Raw genomic sequence first — 19,682 nt, forward strand, 5'->3', positions numbered from 1 at the left:
TAAAATTTTCATATTTTTTATTTTTTGGAAGGACTAGGAACTGTCAAGTAAATATAACATTGATCTAAGTTTAACAAACAATGATTGTGTTAATTAAGATGTTATATAAATGTTTCTGAATTTTTATTTTTTAACCTTTAGAAAAATACCTTAGAAATGGAAATTCCTACTGTCAGTGTTTTAGCTGATGAAGAGTTTCTTCCCTTCAGAGAAAATACATTTGATCTAGTGGTTAGCAGTTTAAGGTTGGTAATATGTTTGTACTTTTAAAAATATGTTAAAAATAGACAATTTGTATTTTAAAGTTTTAATATTATAAGGTAAATAAAATAGATAATGGAGTAAATTCTTTTTTTTTTTCTCTTTTGGCCATGCCCACCGCATGTGGAAGCTCCCAGGTCAGGGATCAAACTACAGCAGCCACTCAAGCTTCTGCAGTGAAAACACTGGATCCTTAACCCACTGTGCCACAAGAGAACTCCGAGAATAAATTAAATTCTTTTTTTAAAATTTTATTTATTTTTTATTTTTTATTTTTTTTAGGGCTATACCTGCACATATGGACGTTCACAGGCTAGGGATTGAATTGGAGCTAGAGCTGCCAGCACCACAGCCACAGCAACACAGGATCTGAGCCAAGTCTTCGACCTACACTACAGCTCACGGCAACACCAGATCCTTAACCCACTGCACGAGGCCAGGGATTGAACCCGCAACCTCATGGTTTCTAGTTGGATTCGTTTCTGCTGCGCCACAATGGGATCTCCTAGAACAAATTCGTAATAACTTTTTTTTAAAGTCACAAACCAGGAGTTCCCATTGTGGCTCAGCAGGTTACAAACCCGTAGTATCCATGAGGATGCGTATTCAATCCTTTGGCCTTGATCAGTGGGTTAAGGATCCAGCCTTGCTGTAAACTATGTTGTAGGTCACAGATATGGCTTGGATCTGGTGTTGCTGTGGCTGTGGCATAGGCTGGCAGCTACAGCTCTGATTTGACCCCTAGCCTGGCAACTTCCATATGCCACAGATGTAGCAAAAAAGAAATGTCACAAACCAGTTTTCTTGGTTTATAAGCTGTAAGTTTTCTCTGGTAAAGAATTATAGATTGGGGGTTCCCACTGTGGCTCAGTGGTAACAAACCCGACTAGTATCCATGAAGTCATGGGTTCGATCCCTTGCCTTGCTCATTGGGTTAGGATCTAGCACTGCTGTGGCTATAGTATAGGCTGGCAGCTGTAGCTCCAATTTGACCTTCAGCCTGGGAACTTCCATATACTGCAGGTGTGGCGCTAAAAGTAAAAGAAAAATAAATAAATATAAAAACAAAACAAAAAAAAGAATTATAGATTGTTTGCTCCTTAGCAGAGATAATATGCTATTGTACCTCAGCATTTTTTTTTCACCCAATTTTCTTCAGTTTGCTGAAGCTCATCTCTGATAGAAGAGTTTTTCTTCTGATGTAACTTAGTTCCGTATTGATGGTGGCAGGAGTTTGAAGGAGCATATGCTTTGATATTCAAATGTTAGAGTACCCTTGTGTGCTCATTCTGACAACTAAAGAAAAGTTCGTATTTCCTTTAGCTTTAATTCGTCTACACTGAAATATATTCAGGGTTACTTTTGGTTACTTTTTTCCCTTTGTGCTTCCTACTGTGTCCTTCCACATTTATTACACAAACATATATTAGAAATTTTCATTGAACGGATTATAATGTATAAGGCACTGAATGGGATGCTTTGGGGAATACAGAAATGAATTCAGACAGGGATCCTGTCCTCAAAGAACTCAGCGTTTAGTAGAGAAAATAAAATACTCTCTGAGGAGCTTTATTTTTCTTCTCTTATTATTATAGTCAGGTTTTCTCGCAGAGATTCAGCATGCGCAGTTCAGTCCTTTTGATGGCTGTTCTTGGGGTGACCTATCATCATGCTTTGCCTAAGACTTTACCAGTGTCAGTGCTGGAAGGCCTGTGTCCCAGAAAACCCATCAGTTCCAGGCAAACTGGGAGTTGGTCACCCTTGCTGTTTTCTCTAGTGAGTTTGCAATTTTTTCCCCTGCTTTTTGAAGTATGCTGAACAAACTTAGAAAAGTATTCAGATTCTATTGTGAAACGAAAAACATTATAGAGCCTTGGTCTAAGGGAAAGAGCCCTGGGCAGGGTATCAGAGCCTGAGTTTTCACTTTGGCTCATCTACTTACTCTTTTCAAGTAACTGCTATAATTCTGTTGCTTTCAGTTTCCTCATAAGTATGATAGAGTTTATAATGTGACCTTAATTTTTAAAGTATCAAATAATTGTTAGAACATTTTATGAAAGAGAGGTGTGAGCTTAAACATAGTGTGTCCTGGAGGTCAGCATGAGGATGCCAGCTCCCCTAGGAAAGGGTGACCATAATCTGCAGAGGCTAATTCTTGTGGTCACTCCACACCATGCTCTAAGTGGTAAGTATTTAGAACTCTGGGTTTATTTATTTACCTTTTTTGTGATCTGAAAAAATGTAGAATGTTATTTACCACAAAACCCACTGAGTTTTTTTTTTTTTTTTCCCCTTTTGGTCTTTTTAGGGCTGCACCCAGGACATATGGGGGTTCCTAGGGTAGGGGTTGAATCGGAGCTGTAGCTGCTGGCCTATGCCACAGCCACAGCAACGCCAGATCCAAGCCATGTCTTCCACCTACATCATAGCTCATGGCAGTGCCGGATCCTTAACCCACAGGCCAGGGATCAAACTTGTGTCTTCATGGGTACTTGTCAGATTTGTTTCCGCTGAGCCACGACGGGAACTCCCCCACTGAGTTGTTTTTGATGAGTAATACTATTTGCTTTGGGAAAATTATAGATCTGCTGATGAAGTTTTTTTTTTTTCTCCCACAAAAGTTGCGTTTAGAATACTATATATCTCTACTTTACTTGATTACTATATATCTCTAGTTTACTTGTTTAATTGGTGAGCTTCCTTTAATATATCATCAGGTGGTTATTTTTACTACTTCAAATGGATTCTCACAATAGCACTATTTAAATGAAATGCCAGATAGGAATGACTTTATTTTTCACCCAGCTTACTTGTGATATTATTAATATTTAATATATAACATAGGTAAGGTTAAGGTGTACCACATGATGGTCCAATACATGTATATATTATAAAATGATTAATTATCTTTATTATAAAATGTACACTTTTTTGTAGCTTATTATACTGGTGCTATTTATACTAATTAGTAGTTCAAATTAAGCTAAAACAAGTATATGTTTTCATGTTTTAGTTTGCACTGGGTGAATGACCTTCCTAGAGCACTTGAACAGGTAGGAATCTTTTGTTGATTCTAATAGCCTGTTATTTTGTTTATTATTAGCAACTTACAGATATTTCTCTTTTTACACATAAAGTTATATATGATTTCCGTTTTACATTTTTGACAGTTGGAAATGGAAGCAAATCAAAAATTTTTATCTTGTATGGGCCAGACACAGTTGGTACCCTTGGGTATATTGAGCAGTACATGAGTGACTCCCCAATCCCAGAGAATTCAAGAAATGTAATTATTGGAGTTCCCATCATGGCTTAGCGGTAACAAACCCGACTAGTATCCATGAGGACATGGGTTCGATCCCTGGCCTCGCTCCATGGGTTAAGGATCCAGTGTTACCATGACCTGCAGTGTAGGTCACAGACACTACTTGGACCTGTCGTTGCTGTGGCTATGGCTCCGATTCAACCCCTAGCCTGGGAACATCCATATGCTGCATGTGTGGCCCTAAAAAAGACGAAAAAGAAAAAGAAATTAATTATGGAGATGCTACTAAAATTTTCATAAATATTTAAAACTTGTGCAATAAGTAAATATTTCAAAATTGTAGAAACTTGTACAATGTCTTATCATACCATAGGACATTTTCTGTGCAGCTTTCTTCCTTAGTTGTCCAAAAGTTTTTTGTTAAGTAGGAACGTAGTCGTCCCTATTTTTACCTTCCCCAGCTTCATACTTAGTGCTGATAAATATTTGTTGGTTGGTATTTATCAGCAAGCAAGTGAGAGGTGGGTAAAAGCATTATGTTGAGGGGAGGGAAGGAAGGAGATCACCATGGTTTGGAGTGGTCTAGGAAAGCTTCAAGAGGAAGGAATTTCTTGTATGGGGCCTCAAGGGGTAGGTCAGATTTGGAGTGGAAATGCATTCCAGGAAGGCAGAGTCCTGGGATAGATGGGAAATAGAAGAGACTTGGGAACAGGAAAGGACACAGGGGAAGCCTGTCAGGATTAGTATAGTGCTGGGACCAGATGTAGGAGGATTCAGGTGACAGATGAAGGAATTTACACTTTTTTCTTGGGGATTTTCTTTTTTTCTTTTTTCTTTTTACGGCCGCACCCATGGCATATGGAAGTTCCCAGGCTAGGGGTCAAATCGTAGCTGCAACTGCTGGCCCCTGCCACAGCCCCAGCATCACAGGATCTGAGCTTCTGCAACCTACACCATAGCTCATGGCAATGCCAGATCCTTAACCCACTGAGCAAGGCCAGGGTAGAACCTGAATCCTCATGGATACTAGTTGGATTCATTTCCCCTGCACCACAACGGGAACTCCTGCAGTTTTTTCTGAATGTAATTCAGAGCCACTGGAGAATTTTGAAGAGGAAAATGACATGATGAAAAAGCTGTTTGCCAATCACTGAGCTCTGTTTTTCGTATGTGTTAAATGACTCTACAAAATAGCTTCATTTTGCTGATTAAGAAAACTGATGCCAGAGATTGGTTACATTGAAGAGACTATTTCAGTGGTCTAGGCATGAGATAAACTAAACCTAGCCGGCAGTGGTAGGAGTTAAAAGGAAGAGGTATTTAGGACTCTGAAAAGTAAGAATAAACAGTTTGGTGGTAGAACTAAAGATCAAAGAGAGCCAGGCATCAATGCTTGCCATAAAGTTTTGGGTCTGGATGCCTGGAGTATGATTAGTAAAAGTAGGGGAAAGAACAGTAATGATCAGGCAGAGGGAAGAGAAAATTGTATTTAGCAGAAATATGGCAATTGGAAAGGGGGAGTTGATTAAGAATAAGTGTTGTATGTGTGTTGGATGTGCTGGGGGCAGGTAGGAGGGGGTTGCCAAGAGAGCGGTGTCATGACAGGCAGTTGAAGATGAGTTTAGAGTTCTGGGAAGCTTCCAGATTCAAGGTAGATATTAGAGTCCTCCTTGTGATGAGATAAGGAGAAGCTGCAGAGCACTGAGGACTAAATTTTAGGCCCTTGTTATATTAAAGTTTGGTGGCAAGACCAGGAAGAAACACTAAAGGAGCAGAAGGAAAGAAAGACTTTTTCCGTCGGTTTGCTTATATAATTACTTCCTAATATAGTAAATATAAATTCAAGATGGATACTTTAATTAAAAGAGCCTACTGTGATTTGGGTTCTGATTTACTTCACAGGCTAACCTGTCCTGTAATGTTCCTCATTGTTGACAATAGTGAAGAGTCAAAGCTTGTTACAGATGGTAGTCCTAAGACTCATTGAGTAAACGTTTATGATCCTGGAATTCATTCTGGCTACTATTTTGCTTAAGTTATCTGTTAAAATTTGATTTTGTTTTAAGCCTGAAAAATAAGTCGCTTAGTTTTCCATATGTTACTAGATTAATTAATATGTTAAGATTAATATTTAACTAAAATGTTACTAGGTTAATATTGTGAATCATAATAGTTTCTCTAAATTAGCTTTGTGGGAATTCCCATTGTGGCTCTGTAGGTTACAAACTCAACTAGTATTCATGAAGATGTGGGTTTGAACCCTTGCCTTGCTCAGTGGGTTAAGGGTCCAGCCTTGCTCTGAGCTGAGGTGTAGGCTGCAGACGCGGCTCAGTTCCTGTGTTGCTGTGGCTGTGGTGTAGGCCAGCAGCTGTAGCTCTGATTGACCCTTAGCCCAGGAACTTCCGTATGCCACAACTATGGCCCTAAAAAGAAAAAAACAGTTAGCTTTTTCTGTATAACAAGCCACCTCAACTTTGTGGTTTAAAATAGTAATTTACTTAGCTCACATGTTCATTAGTTAGGAATTTGAGCTAGACCCAGGAAATTCTTCTGGGTCTGGCTTGCTTCACCATATGCCTGATTGCTGGTGGATCGTCTTGGAGCTGTGGAGGATGGCTTCAGCTGGGACGCCTGGCTGATCTCTGCTCCCCTCGGTTCTCATCCTTCACCAGGCTTGTTACAACATGGTAGCTGGACAGGGTCCTAGAAAGAGGATGGGAGCAGCAAAGCCATTGAGACCTCGGCTTGACACTGACACACTGTCACTTGCTCTGCATTTTTTTGGCCACAGCAAGTCACAAAGATCACCCAGATTCAAGAGAGGGAAACTAGGCTCCGTCTCTTACTGGGGGTTTACAAAGTGACACTTCAAAGGTCACAGAAACAGGGAGGACTGTGATTTTTTGCAATCTGCCACATTTTAAAATTTTTTCTTTCAGTATTTCTTATTATAAAAGTACACTTTGTCTACTAGAAAATTTGATGTATTTTATAGAGATTAACCCTATCAGTGATTGTTTATCTGCCTTTACAACAATATTATCCTGATATACCTTTCTTCCTTTTTTTTTCCCTCTTTTTAGGGCCACAACCACAGGATATGGAAGTTCCCGGGCCAGGGGTTGTATCAGAGCTTCAGCTGCCAGTCTTCACAGCAACGCCAGATCCTTAACCCACTGAACGGGGCCAGGGATTGAACCTGCATCCTCAGCAGTCGAGTTTGTTACTGCTGAGCCACAATGGGAAGCCTGGCAATGCCTTTCTGATGGTTGTTTAAGTGTTACTTATGAAATTATCAGGTTATTAATTTGACAAAGTAAAAAGGGTAATCATAAAATATTGATTTAGATACCTTATATTGATTCTTTTAACATTTCTCTGTATATGAAATTTTGAATAGTTTTGTTGTCTTATATTTATTACAGATTCATTATGTTTTAAAACCAGATGGAGTATTTATTGGTGCGATGTTTGGAGGGGACACGCTGTATGAGCTCCGGTGTTCCTTACAATTGGCAGAGACAGAACGGGAAGGAGGATTTTCCCCGCACGTCTCTCCTTTCACGGCTGTCAGTGACCTAGGACATCTGCTTGGGAGAGCTGGCTTTACTACACTGACTGTGGTAAGTATCAAGAGAATTGAGAAACCCACTACTTATGCAGTGAAGAAATCATCTTTTTATCTTGATTGGCAAAGGTAGGAATGTAAAATTTATAGTGTTTGTTACCCAAATAATTCAAAAAAATGGATTTAAGTTAACAAGGACGCTATTTTCTAAGACCTGCTACTCCATCAGAATCTTTAAATCCAGAGTGAGATGTATTAGGAGAGTTAGAGCATCCTGGGTGATGGGGCAAGGGGGTATATGTTTAGAGCAATACCTCTCCCACCAGCCCTCAAGTGAAGTGATACTGGATAAGGCAGAAATGAAAAAATGTATTCATGAGGCCCAGGGTTAGATCAAAGTTAGAGAAGGTAGGTTGGGGGCTGTACACCATCAGGGCTGGAGATGTCTGGAAAGAGGACTCGGAGACCATCAGGGATGAAGAAACAAGGTGTCAGCACGGCACAGTGGTGGTGCAGGGTGTTGGTGTCTGACAGTATAATGTGGGCCCACACCTTCCCCTTTACTAGCCAGGGGAATTCGGGGATTTACTTCACCTCTCTGAGCATTCTTATTTTTTTTTTTTTAATGCAAATGTTACTTACTTCAGGTGGCTTTTAGGATTAAATACAAAGAATGTGAAGTACCTGGACCTTTGCAGTAAATGTTCAACAAATACTAGTTTCTATCCTCCTCCTCCCTCTACTCCCTCTATTTTCCGGGCCAGGCTTCTAACAGGGAGTCATCCAGAGAGACTGATTCCCCCCTTTGGAGCCCCTCCAGCAGCAAAGTCATTCTAGAAAATGTCATTTCTGCCTGCAGAGAATGGACTTGCCATGATTCTCTAAACCCCTCAGGCCTACAAACATCTCTAAACCTGATTAGAAGAAATAAGAATTTCTTGATGAAGAAAGTTTCTCATTTGCATAATTAAAGATGATAGGCTTAAAATTAAAATAACTTTTAAAAGTGATGTAGTGTGAATATATTTCATAAAGTCAACCATAAAGGCTTGTTGTATCCTTCCCTGTTTTGATAGAAAGCAAGGGCATAGACCAGCAGGGCCTCCATGTTGGAAAGGGGCTTCCAGGGAAGGGAAGGGACAGGAGGCTAGGAACTGACGACAACCCTCCTAATTTCACAGCTGTGTTTCTATAAACTTTTAAATGCTTGAGTCAGAAACTGCATTCTGAATTCGAAATGGGAAGCTTGTTCCATGAAGTGCTGCTTTGTAATTAAAACAAACACTGTTGGGAGTTCCCTTCGTGGCGCAGTGGTTAACGAATCCGACTAGGAACCATGAGGTTTCGGGTTCGGTCCCTGCCCTTGCTCAGTGGGTTAAGGATCTGGCGTTGCCGTGAGCTGTGGTGTAGGTTGCAGACGCGGCTTGGATCCTGCATTGCTGTGGCTCTGGCGTAGGCCGGTGGCTACAGCTCTGATTCGACCCCTAGCCTGGGAACCTCCATATGCTGCGGGAGCGGCCCAAGAAATAGCAACAACAACAACAACAACAACAAAAAAAAAGACAAAAGGCAAAAAAAAAAACAAACAAACGAAAAAAAACAAACACTGTTAATACAGGCAGTTGTCCATTGAGGGATCACTGTATATTTTTAAATATATGTTTAATTATATAAGTAATACAGATGTATTTTGGTTATAAACATTACACTATAAAGTGACAGCCTGTCATTCCCTCTTAAACCCCCAAATCTTAGCTCTTTCTTAAGAGCAGCAGTTCTGAAAAGAGGTTATGAGCTGTCTGTACGGAGGATCCACGTTCTGCCTACCACAGGTTTAGAAAATCACCATTTTGGAGAACCCTTAAAGGGGCTTTTGTTCACATGGGTTATATCTATCAATATTAACCATGTTAGAAATTAAAGCGGAATTTTAGTATTTATTAATCTATTTAAAACTAACAATAATATACTTATTACATGTAAACATGAACACCCTCCTTTTTGTGAAAAAGAACTGTTTTCCAAAAGAAAAAAAAAGTTGAGAAGAATGTCATTGCTTTACATTTTTACACATTTCTTTAATGATATAATTAAAGAGCTAGATTTGCCTGTCTGCTTCTGCCTTCACATTTCTGGCAGTATCACATGTGAGATAACTTCTGAAAAGTCCCATTGTGTCTCAATGAGAGAATGAGCGCTAAAGAAATCACATAACATCTCAGTATTACTATGAAAATAATGTAGACGTTGTGGACCCTGAAGTGTCCTGGACACCCCAGAACTCTCCAAGTGACACTTTGAGAACTGCTGTGCTGGAGATAACTATTATCAGTCTAGTGTGTAGTGTTCCAGATTTCTTTTTACACAGGAAATACTTTACTGTATTATATATAGATACATATGTTTATGTGTCGATTTCTGAAACACTTTTTGCTCTTAACAGTATATTTTAGAGACTTTTCCTAATCATTACGGATGTTTTTGTCCCCCTTAACTTCTGCATATTATTCCCTGGTATGACTGTACCATGGTTTTATTTAACTCTTTCCCTAATGACCGATGTTTAGGTTTATTCCAGGTTGTTTTTTGCCAATAGAAACAATGCTGAAATGAATATCCTTCTCTTCTATTTTCATTTATTTATTCAATCTTACAATAAATACTTGTTGAGTACCTTCTATGTGCCAGGCACTTTTCTAGGTACTTGGAGATGGTAGTGAACAAAATGGACAGAAATCCCTGCCTGCCGATGGATCTACAGGGGGCCTTTTGGCAGATTTTAAAGAGCCCAGGAACGTTGGACATGGTACACACACTTGGTTTTTGTTGTTCATATGTGGAGGGACAGAGCCTGCTGTTTTCATAAGCTCTTGAGAGAGAAGTGCGACTAAAAATAGATCACAAACCACAGGTTTAAAGCATTTATCTCTAATAGTTACTTTACTTAAGGAAAAGAATATCTTTATAAGCATTGTCTCTCATGTTGCTATTAGAAACCGAAATGAAAAAAAGAGAGTCTCTGGGATTTTCTGCTAAAAAGTGTGGGAAGGGATGTAGGAGAGGAGTGACTTGGAGAGAGAGCTGTTCTTTGAAGCTTCCTGGGGTGATGTTGAAGAGTTTGCAGCCAGTCATATGGGTTAGTCAGCATTATTAGGGGACTGAAAGGTTGTTGCCCATTAGAAAAAAGGTGAGACTTCTATTCTGAGTTATCAAAAGAAAGTTAAATTATGTTTAACCACACGAAGTTGTCTATGGTTGTAAAGTGGGTTGTGTGTTCTAGAAAGATTGCTACTAAAAATGTTTAACCTGACATAATAACCTTTCAAAGCCCACATTTCTGTTAATTGGATAATCTATTAATTCAGAATACCTTCCCCATATTATTCTCCAAAATTAAGGAGAATGACTCAATCATTAATAGAGTACAAAAATATTGGTATATAGTGTTCTCTATAGTTTATAAAATTAGAGAGTTGCTAATTTAAATATAAATCTACATAGATTTGTTCCTTGAGACATGTGCATTTTCTGTAATGTGCTATATTAACATTGTATCCTAATTCATTGTCTAAAAATACCGTGCAAAAAAAGCTTTTATATAATCAATTATACAGGTTGATGATGCATACAACATTATATGTATTACTTTTATACTGTAGTAGATTTTTATTTTTAAAGTGAAATCAAGTTACATTAATATCATATAATTATGTTTACATTTATATGACCTCTTAGTGAATTATTTTTGGAGCTTTTTGGCATTCTAAATGAAGCTCGTTTCCTTTTAGAATAGTTTCCAGACTAGTGTATTAGGAGAAAATTGAAGATATAATCTATCTTAATTTGAATAAGACCTTTAACAAGGCTATTGTGATATTCTTTTGACTGAGAAGATGGTGCTTTTAGTTGGTTTTTCATTGAATTTTTTTTTCAAAGAATATTTTTTAATGGCTAGGTGTTAGCCTGGAAGGAATTTCGTTTTAATCTTAGAATAACTTTAAAAATAGTTTTCCAATGTTGAAAAATATATAGAAAAAAAAATCGACTATCCAGAGATGGTCTTATTAAAAAGTGCACATGCAACCTGATCCATGCATATGTTCGAATAAAAAAACAAACAAACAAACACCCCACCTATATAGAGAGTAATAGAGTGGGTTGAAAATGAAAAGAAATCTCCTCCTGACTTCTGACACCCCATTCCTCTCCACAAGGATGACCTTTGTTAACCCTTGTATAACCTTTCAGAACAATTTTCCCTCATAGACTGGAGTGCAGTTATATCACTTAAATGTACATATGCAATGATATATATACTCTTTTGCTTTTTTCTATATGTGCTCTTTTTCCCTCCAGTCAATAATATCTGGGAGATCTTCCCCTACAAACATAAGTCTACTGCATTCTTTTTGACAGCTATAATATTTCGTTGATTATATATACTTTATTTAACCTATTTTCTGTTAATGGACATTTAGGTTATTTCCAGTTTGCTGTTTATTTTTCTAATACTCTTCCAAACAGTGCTTCAGTGCTTTTTCTTTCACATAATCATCTTGGCACGTCTGCAAAATCAATTTCTAGTGGTGGAATTACTGGATCAAAGAATCTATGCATTTCAAACTTTGATAAAGGCAAATTACTCTCTGTAAGGTAGCATTAATTTACATGCCTCATTAACTGTATATTAATTTCTTGCTTATACTTTTTTATGTAACTCTAAGTTTAAAAAAAACAGGTAATTGGTCTTTTTATTTCGCATTTCTTTAGAAATTAGAATGGATGCTTTTGATAAGCATTCTTTAGGGTTTTGTACTTTCTTCTGTGCAACATTAAAGTCTAAAATTGGGAGGTATACTTAACATTTTAGATAAAACTGCAACTCACAAAAAGATCTAGATACTTCAAAAGTGGTTAGTGTCATTAAGATGAAGTTTGAGATACTGCAGCAGTTTGATAGCAAGCTTGAAAAAACACCTAAGTGTCCTATATATTCAGAGCTAGTTTCTGATATAGACAAACCCCTATGTTTTAGTGGTCAACACAGAATTTTTATCACATATCAGCCATGCTGGTTGGGCAACTCATCTCCATCATGTAGTTGTGGCATCCAGCCCCTGTATCCTCTAAGGTCATCCCAGCAGCGATGGCCTGGGAAAGGCCCACCAGCTCTTTATTACCTTACCTCCACCACACTCTTATCTTGCCAGAAGAAATGTCTGGGGTTGTGAAGTGTCAAGGAGTACCTGGATGTTTGCAGGGCATCAGTGGTCTCTGCCACTGTACCAACATAAACTCCTGTATCAAACTTCAAAAAGAGAGGAGCGTCATCGCCCAGCTATTCACTTGAGAAATAAACTGTGTATGTGCCAGGCATGTACCCTCTCCTAAAGTAGCCATGCAGCATTGCTGCAGACCTGGGAGCAAAATGAAAGCATCTTAGGCATGACCCTGCATGGCTTGATTCTGGTGCCACATTTTGAGAGAAAGTGATTGATATTGACTGTGTACAGAAAAATGAAGTTAGAACATGTAAGGATCTATAAATTTTGCCTAGAAGCCTAGCCTCTCCCTTTAAAAAACTTATAGTGTTCTGGAAGAATTTTCAAAGACTTGAAGAAAAGGGTAATTGTTTGCAGAATGCAGAATAGACTTATTCTGTGTTATTCCCAAGGAGAGAATTAGAACCATTTGATGCAGTTTTAGGAAGATTACTGTTAAAATGGTAGGCATTTATCCTGCAATTTGAAATCTTCCTAAATTAAGCATAAGCCCAATAAAGAATATTGTAAAGAAGATTCCTACTTACACTGAGAGATTGGTCTGAGGAATCTCTACATTCTATCTTCTAACCTGAACTTTTTGTCAAATATCAAATGAATATTCCTTTTTCTTTTTAAATAGGACACTGATGAAATTCAAGTTAACTATCCTGGAATGTTTGAATTGATGGAAGATTTACAAGGTAAGACTTTTTAGACTCTGAGGGTCCTATTTTGAGAGCCGACTGTGGCAAGCACTGGGGCTTAGTATCGCGGATACACTGGATCAGGAGAGAGCAGACTGCCTTCATGGAGTTTAGGAAGCTTCCACAAAGATCAGTGTTAAAGACTAGAATTGCAATAAGTACTGTGAAGTAGAGGTACTTAGTGCTTTGCCTGCCTGGCAGGACTTTGAAGGTTCATGTAAGGATGGTAGGACACCTCAGTGGCTTTCTTGTCTTTTTTTTTTTTTTTTTTCTTTTAGGGCCTCACTCATGGCATTTGGAGGTTCGCAGACTAGGGGTTGAATCAGAGCTGTAGCTGCCAGCCTACACCACAGCCACAGCCATGTGGGATCTAAGCCTCTGCAGCCTACACCACAGCTCACAGCAACACTGGATCCTTAACCCACTGAGCAGGGCCAGGGATTGAACCCACGTCCTCGTGAATACTTGGGTTCGTTAACCACTGAGCCACGATAGGAACTCCCTCAGTGACTTTCTTAGCAACCATTGGCAGCTCAGATCCAGGCACAAGGAAACAGGCAGTTGGGTTAGTGAGCGTGATGTAGGTCACAGATATGGCTCAGATCTGGTGTGACTATGGTGTAGGCCAGCAGCTGCAGCTCCAGTTCGACCCCTAGCCTGGAACTTCTATATGCTGCAGATGTGGTCCTAAAAAAGCAAAAAAAAAAAAAAAAAAAAAAAAATTATGAGGTCTGATTTTTTTTTTCCTCCTTTTTTTGCTGTTCCCACGGCATGTGGCAGTTCCTGGGCCAGGAATCAAACCCACACCACAGCAATGACCTGAGCCACAGCAGTAACAATGTCAGATCCTTAACCCGCTGTGCCACAAGAGAACTGCTAAGGTCTTGATTTTTTTTTTTTTTTTTTAATTACAAAAATGGCATAGACAGTTTTGATGAATGGGAGAAGCAGAAGATGTGTTCTCTGAAACCAAAATGCCAGTCACCTGGGGGAGCCTTAATCTGGATCCTGAAAAGTTATAAGATTTAAGGCCAAGTGAGTTATAAAAATAAATACCTCTTGTTTGTTTACAAATTTGTAGTTTTTCATAAACATTGCTGTACTTGCTTCTCTAGTAGCCCTCTGGTAATTATCTTATCCAGCCCAAAAGAGAACACTTGCCTGTTAAAGGCAGAATTAGGCACTAAACTCTTGCCATTTTGCCTCCTGCTCTACACTCTCTTCACTGACTCTCCTGCTTCTTGTACCTGCCCATTTATAATAAAGTCCATTTTACTCATCGTCCAAACTCCTCTGAATACTGTGCTTCTATCAGCTTTACAAGGGGAAAGATGTATAGTGAAAACTTACTCTTATAGTCACTCTTTACCCATTATAGTTTAATCAGCAATTGGCAGCCTTAGGTGGCAGGGGACCAATAATAAGTCACACAGCCCCTCCTGAGCTGCCCTGAGCACTTGGTTCCCCTGATCTAATCACAGGGACTGTTCATCCAAAGGCCTGAGAGAGAGTGGTGGTCTGATGATTTATCATTGAGACTCTACTGATAAACATATTTTTCATATACAGCATTTATATTTGTTCTCTGTAACAAATGCTGTGCTTATGATTCATTTCAAGAAAGAAAAGAGAGACTAGAAATTAGACCTATCAGTTTGGGAAAGGGTACTGCCCACTGATGTAAAATTACAGAACTTATTCTCTTCTAGGTGCAGTTCTATAAGGTTTTCTAATACTCTGATTTTACAGATGAGCAAATTGAAACATCAAGAAGTCAAGACTCTTGTCCGTGGGCACACTTAATCTGGAGTTAGGATTTGAATCCAAAGTCTTATACTGCATATTTGATCTTTGTGCATTTTTTTCTCACTGAAGTTAGCACAGATGTTCAAAAAAATGCACTAATCTTAACTATACAGCTGCTTGTATTTTTAAGCACTATATAAACCACAGACTAGAACATTTCCAGCCTCAGGAGGTGGCCTCATGCATCTTTACAGTTGATAACCTTCCTCCCCCTTAGGATTTAATTGGTCAAATATTTTGGGGACCTCTTGCCTAATATTACCTTTAAGAGGCTTTGCCAGGGCTTTCCTTATTTTTTACTGTAAAGCCTTTTATCCAAATTCTGTTTTAGTCTTTAAATATCTCTTATCCTTAAGAGGATTAAGAGGAGTTATCTAAAGATACAACTTGTAAAAGTGATGTTTAACAAACTTGATGTAAACATTAACTGGTTGATTTTATATTTGTTCACTTTCCACTTATTGAGCATCTAGAATGTGCCAGTGACTGAGCCAGTGTTGGAAGTCACAGTCCCTGATCTTAGGGAGCTTATGCTTTAGTAGTGAAAGAGACACACAGGAATAGAGAGACATATGCTTTTAACTGTAAAATGAGGTAGTTCTTTTTTTTTTTTTTTTTTTTTTTTTTTTTTTTAAGTGCATGGAAGAATACAAGAGAAAAACCCCTCAATCTGCTTAGAGAATCAGGGATACTTCTGCAGTAGAGGCAGCACCTAAGATGAAATGAGTTTGCTAGAAGAATGAAGGGGTGGGTGTACCTTTGGGCATGTGGGGCCTTACATTCCAGGCCAAGCAAAAGGCCTGTGTAAAATGGAGACTCAAGAGGCTATGCCCTGCCTCACTTTCCTAAGTGAGACACTGTACAGTAACTCAGTATTGCTTAAATACATTGAGTAGGAAGATGATGGGAAATGATGCAGGAGAGTCCATCAGAGGCTTTTTAGACTTTATCAGGTTAGCCTTGCAGTGTCTTGGGAGAATTTCACACAGAGGAGGGACAATCAGATTGGTGTGTGAGAGCTCACCCACCAGCGTTGTTTATGAGTCACATTCATGAGGAAGATAAGACTAGCTAGCATGGTTAGCTTTCTCCCTGTGTGAGGAGACTGAGGCACAGAGAAGTCACCTGCCCATGGTAATGTAGTTAGTTAGTATGTGCTAGAGCCAGGAGTTAAGCCCAGTGTAGCAGCCTGACTCAGATCCTGAAACCTCAACCACTCTACCCTGAAAAGGTCAGAGGCAGGTGATAGGGGAAGAGAGTGGTCCAGGGGTGAATGCAGGAGGGGAGGAGCTTGGCAGATTTTCAGGTATGCTGCTTTGCAGATTGGAAGATGCTATTACTTTCACATTGGTTTTAAATTGTGTTATATTTTTTTTCTTGATGGTTGTAGCATTTCTCCTTTAAGCTGCCATTATTATTAATTCACAGAAAAAAGTGCAGAATATTGACCTAATTTTACAAAACAAGTTGTGTGTTAGCCAGTGAGTGCATGAAAAGTTTTAAGTTATTTTTTGAGACATTACTCTCAGTATTGTTCCTAGTAAACCATAATTAATTAGATATTTTAAAATAAGCAGTTGAACTTAATCTTAAAAACACTGTGAGAGTCTTAAACAGTTACCTGCTTCCCAGACTTTTGTTATCCCAAAGTCCAGAGTTGGTCAAAAGTCCCCAGATATGTATCCCACCATGATGCATTATGAAGTTTTATCATTCCATTTTGAAGCTGATACAAGTGAGTTTAATAGAGATTAAATGACTGTGCCCCAGGTTAGGTAAGGGCCAGAACTGGGATTATGATCCTGGGTCTAGACTTTGCACCATATCACACTGCTTCACCAAGGAGAAGGGAAGTTCTCCTGTGAGGGCAGCATGGGCTCCCCCCTAGCAGCCAGGTTACCGTGCTATACAGTATTGCCCTTGAATTTCTGTCCCAGGAAGAGCATTATGTCTGCTTATTGTATTAGTATATCCTAAGACCAGTTATTTAGAAGGCATTTTAGGATTTCTAGTGCATTAAGTATTAACATTAAAGCAATGAAACCTGTTTTCCACTGGCGTTGCCTCTCTCTAATGTGTGAGTCAGTCATGGCGCTGGAAGTTAAATGAAAGCACCACTGCTGTCATCAGCAATGGCCTTCCAGTGTGTGTCCCACTTCACCTCCGGTCTCTGGATACAGTTGATACTCATTATGTGGGAGAATGTTTTTAAACTGGATTATGTAATGGGTGTAAAATGTTAGCACTGGAAGCCTTTAGAGATCATCCAGCCTGGCCACTTTGAGGACCCAGAGCAATTGATCTAAGGTCATGTAGCTGCTTCAGGACCATAAGAATAAAGTCATCTTTCTCTGCATGGTGCTTCATTTGCTAGTTTGTATGTCTTTTGTTCTTCATGAATTGGGGCTATTGTACTCACAGGCTAATGGGACATTGCTTTTAGTATCAGAGCTTTGTTATTTTATGGACTAATGGGAACCTTTTAGGATTGGAGAGATTTACTTATTATAGCTAATTTGTTGATTGTTTTTAATAAGGCCATTGAAAATGGGAAATTTTTAAAAATTCTATTGAAATTAATTTATTATTAATTTTAAATAGAGTGTTATAAGTTAAAGACATTTTATGTAAACCTCAAGGTAACCACGGGTAAAAGTCTTGTTGGGAAATTATTAATTTTAAACTGCTAAAGAACACTGACATTAGGATGTTTATTGGTGTCTTGTGAAAGTAGAAAAACAAAACTAAGAAACTGATTTTTGACCAGTAGGCTATAGAGAATAAAGGTAGAGAATTTTTACTTTTTGAAATTCTTTTAATTTTGCAAAATAGTTTAAAATCTAGCCTTTCAAAGTAATTTTGACTGTATGCCTTTAAAAGTAGTAAATATACAACACTAATTTTTAGTGAACAATAGAATAACATAATCCTAGCTTTTAGCTATCAACTTGAAGGAAAGAAATCTAAAATAAATTTTTTAAATGTTAAAGAAAAGTGCCCCTGAAGAGAATGCACATAATTGTTTCCAAATCTGGGATCAGTAAAATGTTAAAATCTGAAAACACATCATAGCTTTGGTATTACTTAATGAGTCTTCAAACCCTCTTCTGAGTTTCACCTTCATACCTACATTTATGGCTTGGAAGGAGTAAGGTGTTGTCCCAGTGTCCTGTCCTTCGAAGAGCAGCTAAAAGGGACATCAGATGTGGCATCAGTAGACTAAAGGCATTGCCTGAAGTTCCCATTGTGGCTCAGCAGGTTAAGAACCCAATATAGTGTCCATGAAGATGTGGGTTTAATCCCTGGCCTCACTCAGTGGGTTAAAGATCTGGCGTTGCCACAAGCTGCACCAAGGAGCTCGGATCTGGTGTTGCCGTGGCATAGGTCAGCAGCTACATCTCCAGTTTGACCCCTAGCCTGGAACTTCCACATGCTGCAATTGTGGACTTTAAAAAGAAAAAAAAATTAAAAAGAAATACGAGCATTTACCAACTCCTGATGACTTACCTGGAAGGCTGGTCACCCTGCTTCTGCTCAGCTGGCTAACCGTAGTCTATTTCTGCCAAGTAAAGCTGCTTTTGGAGCCTGCCTCCTGAAATTGGACTTGTCTTAATACCCAGAAGCTTCAAGTACTTCTGCCTTAGACTCACTAGCTGTCATCTGAGAGCGAAATTAGATTATTTTGGTTGTCTTACATGATTATTAGAGAGGGGGGATGACATAAGATTAAATCTGTGATATTGAGCTGCTCAGGGTATTTGCCATATTAAACTGCCTGTAGTGTGTTCTTAGGTATGGGTGAGAGTAACTGCGCTTGGAATAGAAAGGCCCTCCTGCACCGAGACACAATGCTGGCAGCTGCAGCAGTGTACGGAGGTAAGGGAGTAGACCTCTCTGCCCAGCCAGGCCCCACTGACCAGCTTGCCTGTCATCTTTATCCCCTGAAGTTGCAGTTTCCTTTCCTGTTAAGGCACCATCAGATTTCTTGTCCTTCCTTTCAAAATGCAGATCCTGTGGCTACATATCCTTTTTCCCAACTATTTTTCCTTTATTCCCTCTGTACTGTCAGCTTCTCAGTGCTGAGGATTTTTCACGTGAGGTGTGCTCAGAATCCCATGAGTATTCTATTACTCATTTCTCTTTGGAGGTCGTGATTTTGTGGAGCAGATTTTTTTCCCCCACTTGCAGTTTTTCAGACTCTAACCATTATTTGTCTTTATAGAAATGTACAGAAATGAGGATGGTTCCGTCCCTGCCACATATCAGATCTATTACATGATAGGATGGAAATACCATGATTCACAGGTAACGTTATTAAGACAGATCAGTTTTCTTAGTGGGTTCATGTTTCCATTTACTTTTTATTGTTTATTTACTTAGGGTGGGGATTTTTTTTTTTTAATATAAGACAGCATTAAGGGGTTTAATTAGTACTATATATCTGTTTCTAATATCTTTCATCTTTATCATTACTTTCAGGCAAGACCAGCTGAAAGAGGTTCGGCAACTGTGTCATTTGGAGAGCTAGGAAAAATAAACGATCTTATGTCGCAGGGGAAAAAATCGCAATAAATATTTTATTTAATATTAATGTAGTTCAGACTTTTTCATCACTCATGGGTAACTTTCACAACTACATTTATTGCATTTTGAAGCAGGAAGCAATATATAAGCTATTTGCTATCAGACTTTTCTAATAATTGGAGTAGCTAAACATTCCATCTATCTTTAGTAACCATTTCAATTTCACATGGTTTCTGTTTTCACTTGGATACTGTTATGTAGTCATTTGAATGTCTTATTTGCAGAGTCAG

The 19,682-nt window shown here is 38.7% G+C and overlaps 1 protein-coding gene across 4 annotated transcripts in view; it reads left to right on the forward strand.

Moving 5' to 3' along the window:
* Nucleotides 1-19,463, forward strand: part of NDUFAF5 (NADH:ubiquinone oxidoreductase complex assembly factor 5) — a 28,461-nt gene extending 8,998 nt beyond the window's left edge. For 2 of the 4 annotated variants that reach the window (XM_005672707.3, XM_013985086.2), the window contains 6 exons: nt 3,275-3,314; nt 6,952-7,149; nt 12,999-13,059; nt 18,661-18,744; nt 19,091-19,173; nt 19,348-19,463. In XM_005672707.3, the coding sequence (XP_005672764.1) occupies nt 3,275-3,314; nt 6,952-7,149; nt 12,999-13,059; nt 18,661-18,744; nt 19,091-19,173; nt 19,348-19,440 (559 nt within the window). In that variant the 3' untranslated portion in view covers nt 19,441-19,463. Of the gene's footprint in view, nt 1-141; nt 246-3,274; nt 3,315-6,951; nt 7,150-12,998; nt 13,060-18,660; nt 18,745-19,090; nt 19,174-19,347 lie in introns of all 4 variants that reach the window. The other 2 variants (XM_003134261.5, XM_013985085.2) reach the window with 2 other exon arrangements.

This window comes from Sus scrofa, chromosome 17 (assembly GCF_000003025.6).
Source record: "Sus scrofa isolate TJ Tabasco breed Duroc chromosome 17, Sscrofa11.1, whole genome shotgun sequence".
In the NCBI taxonomy this organism is placed as follows: Eukaryota; Metazoa; Chordata; class Mammalia; order Artiodactyla; family Suidae; genus Sus; species Sus scrofa.